A 7951-nucleotide genomic window follows, 5' to 3' on the forward strand; every position below is an offset into this window, starting at 1 on the left:
CCTAAGATAATTCTAGGATATACATCACACTAAGTAAACTCACGAGATAAACAAATTTGATTAGTAAGTTTACAACAACCAAATTCTATATCTATAAGATCATAGAATCTTCTCTTGCTTGATCACATTTGAGTAGTAATTAAAGCCCTTGTGATCTCTGGAATTATGCCTTTTGAAAGTGCAAGAGGGTACTTCAAATGCTCTCCAATGCTTGCTATTTATAGTGGAATTCAAAAACTATCTGTTGTCAAAAGGTCACAGGCACGGTCGACCGTGGTTCGACCGTGCTCGTTGCAGTCCAAAATTTGTATCCAATCCGTTGTATAGCCGTTTGACTCAGATTTGAACACCATATTTTGGAATCTTTACTTCATCTAGCACCTGCAAAAGAAACTCAATATCCTACACAAGTACTATATGCATTAAGTGTGTGAGATTTGGTCTTATTGTGTGAAAATGACATAACACTCCGAATGTGGTAAACCCAACATTCTTGGAGAAGTGTCCTGATTGTCATTTTAGCTAATCTCAGTTTGGTCAAGACTTAGTTTGTAACGCCCCTAACTTACAAAGCTCTAATAAATCGTATAAAAAGGAACTTAAAAGACAAAAGGGCGTTAACCTTATTCATAGTCCAACCAAAGTCAAAGTTAACCAATATTAAACTATAAGTGCTAATAACCTATATATAAAGTACTAAATCTTGGAACGAAGATATCTAAGGTAAATGTGCTAAGTCCACTTCAACTCTAAACTATTCTCTCGTTCCCAACTCCCCTGGAGTACCTGTCGTATAAGAAAGAAAAACGGAATACGACTGAGCCAAAGCCCAGTGAGCAGATATAACGAAGAACGGAGTATAGTATGACATGCAAAGACCAATTTTAACAAAAACTTATTTCAAAGCAAACTTATTTTCAAAATAGACTTATGTCCACACAACTTATTTTCAAAACGAACCCTTTTAAAATGAAAGTACGAATAAGTATAAACCTACAATACCAAAAGTGACAATATATAAGTATAATACAAAACACAAATTTCATAAAATAATGCACTAAGAGTCAAAACAAATATCTTACAAAGTTTCAAAATAAAATCATAGGATAGCTACTCCACTAACATTCATATCGGTGACGTTTCGTATGACACTATGATAAATGTCCACCGTCAAAACAAAATCCTAGGATCGATTCATACACCTCCTATCAAAATATAATAACAAAGAGCTCGTACCACCACGGGTAAACAAAAGGAGACGCCGTAGATATAACAAAATACACCGCTACGGTCGATGCCACGTTACCGGTGTCACAATAACGCGCCCATGAGACCTCCATGGATAGGTTACTCTCAGGCACATTTTAAGAAACCGTTTTAACAAACTTGAAATTTCAAATTTTCAAATACTTTTCATGTGATTAAAAGACTTTAAAATATATTTAAAAAGAATTAATAAAATACGCTTAAATATTTTACATTTGAACAATACTTATAATATTATATAAAAAAATATGTGTTCTTAATTTAAATTCACGTGTCACCCCAACCATTCGGTATAACTTTTCTAAAGAGTCACATTACATAATATTTTAGCCCTTTATGATTTACAACTTAAACGAAACATAACGGGACATGTAAAACCACACGGAATAAGGGACACTCGATACGAATCACCGTACCACTCGTTGCACTTACACATGTTCTTTACCAGGATGTTTCCAACATATTTGGGCTATTTTCGGGCTGTCCGGAACTGTTTTTGGAACTAATTTTGTGACAGTTTTTATACAGCAGTTTCGATACAGTTTCAGGGTGTTTCGCGACGGTTTCAGGCTGTTTCGCGACACTTTCAGGCTATTTGGCGACAGTTTCAGAGGCTGATTTTTCCAGGCTGTTTTGGTTGAGATTTTGAGACACGGTTTTGACATAATTTTCAAATACCAAAATATTAAGATTCCTCATCTAACAAACCATAATTTGCAGCATAGTTCGTACATAAAAAATGAGGAACATCATAACACAATCAAAGATTAATTAACAAAATATAAATTTATTAAACAAGCATGTCATACCAATAAAATGTATACATAATTCAAACGAGATTTTGAGAGGAAAGATTTACCGAAGCGATCCTTGAACTACCTAGAATATCTGTACCTTATCTCCATTAACGAAATCTGCAAAGATGACGAAGACCACCAAAAGAATGGGATCATCAAACTTAATCTAACAAATACAAAAGTATGAGCATAAACTACATTCAAGAAAGGAGTATGTAATATTATTTGTTTTATTATATTATCATATGATTTCCATGTGTTTATTAATATAATTTTAAAATTGTAAACTTGATAAAACTCCATCATTATCGTTGTATTTTGACTACTAAACAATATGATTTTTAACCACGTTTAACAAGATTTTTATGTGGTTTCATTATGCAATTTTAGGGCTTATAACATGATAATATACTATAAAAATGTGGAACAAAATATAGAAATATTACCTTTAACACTTAGACATCAAAACAGCCTTCAATTTCCACCAAAATATATCAAATACTTAGCAAAATGTGTAGTAGATTAGTGTAGAATTTTAGGGTAGAATTTGATGAAGGAAAGATATAAAACTCAAGAATTTCATTTGCAAAAGTAACCTAAAGTGTGGTGAGAGGTCTCTTAATAAAAGTTCATTAGTATAAAGACAAATGGTTATTAAAGTTGTAAGTAATGAGTTATTAAACAATACTTACTAGTAGGTTATAAAGATATGATATTCAAAGGTCTCTCTTATGAATCTAGACATGCATAGATGTAAGGTTCAATCATACATTGTATTTAGTTACTTTGGAATTTAAGTTTATGACAAAAAGAATTTAAAGTTAAGAATTCTATATTACAAAGTGAATAAATTAAAAAGTACATGATTTAAGTATTCATTAAACACTAGTTGCAATGCCCGTACGTTGCACGAATATGTTTACGGTTTGCGTATGGCACTTGGAAGTAACTTTGAAGTGAAAGTTGATGTTGGTCCCATTATGCAAGTGGTCAAGTAGGATTTTTGTGCATATGTTTTGTTTGCCACTACGGAACTCTGCACATTTTGGTCATATGTGCTAACGTATGATGAAACTATATATAAACAAAAGTTTACTAAAGATGGTCAAATGAGTTAACAAATGATGCCAAAATACATTATAAAACTTACATATTGTAATACGATTAATAATATCATTACATATATTACCTTTACAATTTACCATTAAATTTTTGAAGGTCTCTCTTTATAACTTCATATGTGACAATAAGTAATTACATAATAATTGGAGTACATAAAAAACTTCTAAATAGAAACATGAACCGTTACGTATTAGTACACCACACAATATAAAACTTGTGAGTAGAATAAAATTGGAGGTTCATAACATTGAATAATAATTGATATGAAATTAACTATAATAATAAATATATGTACCACCATCAAGAGTAATAAACGTTATAAACTTTTCAATAACTATTTTTTTTCCTTAATTAAATTTAGTTCTAAACATTCATTCATAATAAGTACAATTATATCTCATAAATTATATGATTAGTTTCAATCTTTTCATTTTCCTTATCATAATGTTGTCATAAATTTAAAATTAAGCTATGACATGAATAATAACAATAGCTTCAAACTTTTCATTTTTATATTTACATCGATAGATATCGTTGCATATGTGTGTGTGTGTGTGTGTGTGTATATATATATATAATAATTTATGGAAATTAATTAAATAAATATGATCTATATATTTACATGGATAAAAAACGTTACACCTATAATAATCATACTTATATAAATTATAACTAAAATGTAATAATAATAAAAATAATAATTATTATAATTTATCATGATCATAATCATATTCATAATTATAATTATGAAATACAGTCATAATAATATCATTGCATATATATATATATATATATATATATATATATATATATATATATATATATATATATATATATATATATATATATATATATATATATATATATATATATAATTATATAAATTAATTAAATAAACATTATCTATATATTTACATGTACAAAAACGTTACACCTATAATAATCATAGTTATATGAAGATGAAACTATATATAAACAAAAGTTTATTAAAGGTTGTCAAATAAGTTAACAAATGATGCCAAAATACATTATAAAACTTACATATTGTAATACGATTCATAATATTAAAACACACATTACCTTTACAATTTACCATTAAATTTTTAGAGGTCTATCTTTATAACTTCATATGTGACAATAAGTAATTACATAATAATTGGAGTACATAAAAAAAACTTCTAAATATAAACAATAACCGTTATGTATTAGTACACCACACAATATAAAACTTGTGAATAGAATAAAATTGGAGGTTTTGAATAACAATTGATATGAAGTTATCTATTATAATATAGATATGTAACACTACCAAGAGTAATAAACGTTATAAACTTTTCCATAACTGTTACTTTTTTTTTTTCCTTAATTAAATTTAGTTATAAACATTTATTTATAATAAGTAAAATTTATATCTCATAAATTATATGATTAGTTTCAATCTTTTAATTTTTCTTATCATAATGTTGCCATAAATTTAAAATCAATCTATGACATAAACAAGATTGAAGAGTGCGCACTACGCGGCTTTAATTATTGATTGCTATTTTATAAAGATAGCGATTGTCAAAGCATTAGATAGTGCACAATTTACCGTTATAGGTATTCATTATAAAGTCAAAACATGTGCGAAACTATTAAACAGTTGCAAAGTTACCATAATGTACATCGTAAACTATCCAAGAACTTCAAGGTTAGAAGCACATAATGTTTAAGTATCAAAAGACATACACATTAACTTCATACACATATCAAAAGAGGTTAGCTATTCCGCCTTCACACCTAAACAGCCTAATCATATAACACACTCAAGGTTGGTAATGCAAAAGTCAGACATTACCTGAAGCATGTCCCAATTATAAACCGAAAGCCTTAATACCTGATACAAAATAGTTGAAATTTATAATATTTGTAAAGATGAGCACTTACATTATTAAATACACGGGGATCAATATTGGCCTCATTGGGTATACATGACAGCATATATTTACTCTAATTATGTATATATACTAACACTATGTACTTGTACTATATGCTATATATATATATAAAGGCAGTGAAAGGTGGAAGAGTTATTCACAGAGGTCCACCACCCGATCTGATTGTCGATTCTTCAATAAGCCACCCCACCTGAAAAGCTATCTCCATCATGAAGAACAGATTCTGTTAGCCAATAACCATCCCAAAACCCACCAACTCTCTGCCAAAACCATCAATGGAATCATTCTTACTTATTATAGAAATTCAATATCAATGTGTACCCACTTCAAAAAAAGTAAATAAACAAAAATAAAAATGGACATACCTGAACCATGGTAAACTGAAATGTTTCTTCTTCCTCAGGTCGAGCTCCTCGTATCCAAACCCTTTGTTTGTAGCGATTCTAAAATCACGGTCACCAAAAACACATTTAGAACATAGCAAAAACTTATCTTTAGACATACAATTTATGTGAAGTAAAAAAAAAACTAATCTAACCTCCTCAATATTTAAAGTGCTTAAGATTTGGCTTTCCTTGTGATTAAGTAGAGCTCGGTATGCAGAATGGTGGAAAAGTCGTCTAAAACGCTCAAACTGCATACACATAAAAGGATTAAAGTAGTGACATAACATAAGCAAGTTAAGTTCAAACTGCAACTTAAAGCAACCAGAATGAGTTGCATATTAGTTACAGGTAAAGATTACAACCCATTTACTTATAAATGGGTCAATCTGGGTTGTCGTTGTCTCTGAAGAGTCAAAACATGTCAAATGGGTCGAAAATCACACCCAAAGTTTATTTTTAATGCCTCAGATCTCCTGAATAATTTCATATATGATTAAAAATAATTGACATAAAACAATCACTGAGATCATTGAGACACTAATCCTGTATTAAGAATTAGGAGAATGAAATATAAAATGCTTCAGGTCCACCAAAGTAGACCACATCCATTGCAACCTGTACAACAAATTACTGGTTTTGACTTGTTATTTGATACCCAACCAAATCGAACCACCCATTTTGCCATCTTTAGAATTAATTACTGACCTGTCCTAAGTCAAAATAAGGCCCAAAATACAGAGATCTTTCAAAGGGATCAAATCCAGCTAACTTCACTTCATGATTATGTCCAAAACTACAACACGTTACTGTACTTGAAACATAAATATTTTGCCACGAACAAAAAAAAAAGTAATTAACTACAAATGAATAAGAAGAAACTATTTTTTACACAAAAGAAGAAAAGAAAGCACATAGATTTGGATAATAGGAACTACCCTGCACACGACTTCGACTCCTTAATCAGGACGTGGTTGGTCGTTGAACATTAATGCATCAAGTTGGTACTGAACGCACTCTTCCGCATTAAACTGCATCCAGAAATAAAGTGTATAAAAACACTGCAACAGACATTAGACTATGAACTACAATGTTAATTACTTAATTAGCAAAATTACACTCAATCTTGGACCAAAAGGAAGTTGAGCGAGACATGTGCGTAAGTATGTACGACACTTACGTCAACAATCATATCCATTTAGCGTTAACTTTTTCATGCATCATGGTTACGTTCTATATTGACGTTTCATTTCATTTAATATTAAAGAGCACCTTATGAGATTAGGAACGATGCTCACGTACTAAGTTTAATTCCAAATCTTCTGGTTGACTTTATTAGTCAAAATTAATAACTTGTTTGACTATTGCAGGCACACTATGCCCTAGATGCCCATCGTAAATGGCGAATAGTCCAAGCCCACGTCCTTGATGCGGAATAAATTTGGCAACATGGTAGTCTTCCATTGGATGATTAGCCTTCCCTTTAACTAACGTGAACCCGTATTTAACAGACCCTTGCTGACCTCGTCCCTTGCCGGCTTGCCCTACCCATTTAACGCCTGTCCTCCTGCAAGCTAAAGTCAAGAAGACAACAAATGTTAAATTGTCTAATAATCATTATAAAAAGTTTACATATTATGCCCATTTAAGTCGAATTTCCATTTTAGTCACGATATGATAATAACATTACAACTTAAACTTCAAATTGCATGTCAAAAAATGGTGTAATCTGCCCATGATTGTAAAACGGCATTTATCACGGTTTACTAACATAGAAAATTCATAATGTGCTTATATAGCGAGTCAATGTTGACAAGTTATATTACCCAAAATGGCGGAAAACGTGTAGATCTGTATCCGTTAAACGCCATGTTCAATCCATTATATAATCTCACACGTCAAGCAGTTGACTTTCCAAAGCAAATTGATCGAAACAATAAAGATGAGCAAGCCTTCATGACTCACGAAATAAGTGTTTGACACGGGAGAAAAGATTAATTCTTATTTTTCAAATGCGCACCGACACCGGCTTAGATCACACTGTTTGCTTTAAAAATAAGTCAAATTTAACCATGACCGTAAAATGACAATACTCGTAAAATCACAATGTTGTCGTAAATCAAAGATGCTGATGAAGATATCCAAAAGTCATAGATATCACAAAAACAAAATCGACATCAATCAAAGTTCCTGCAAAAAGAAATAAACTACAACAATTGAAAAAAATAAATTACATGAAAGTAGGGCTAATCGTATGCATCACAAATCAACATAACAAAAGAAACGAATGCAAATAGTAGCCAATAAAGAAAACAAACAAATCACATCATTCATGTTATAAGGCATGGATTATAATTTTATTATTATTATAAACATTGTACAGTAAATTTTTTTTAGTATATATATGTGTATTATGAACACATAATACACACACTTAAAAAACATA

The 7951-nt window shown here is 30.4% G+C and overlaps 1 protein-coding gene across 1 annotated transcript; it reads right to left on the bottom strand.

Annotated features, from left to right (window-relative positions):
* Positions 1-5295: 5295 nt before the first annotated feature.
* LOC139864631 (uncharacterized) lies at positions 5296-7376 on the bottom strand. Its single transcript, XM_071853208.1, has 7 exons — positions 7349-7376; positions 6859-7079; positions 6476-6536; positions 6214-6386; positions 5661-5756; positions 5488-5565; positions 5296-5382 (listed from the first exon to the last, which is right to left on the bottom strand). The coding sequence occupies exons 1-7, from the start codon at positions 7374-7376 to the stop codon at positions 5296-5298; spliced, it is 744 nt and encodes a 247-aa protein (XP_071709309.1).
* Between the last annotated feature and the right edge of the window lie 575 nt (positions 7377-7951).

This window comes from Rutidosis leptorrhynchoides, chromosome 8 (assembly GCF_046630445.1).
Source record: "Rutidosis leptorrhynchoides isolate AG116_Rl617_1_P2 chromosome 8, CSIRO_AGI_Rlap_v1, whole genome shotgun sequence".
Taxonomy (NCBI): domain Eukaryota; kingdom Viridiplantae; phylum Streptophyta; class Magnoliopsida; order Asterales; family Asteraceae; genus Rutidosis; species Rutidosis leptorrhynchoides.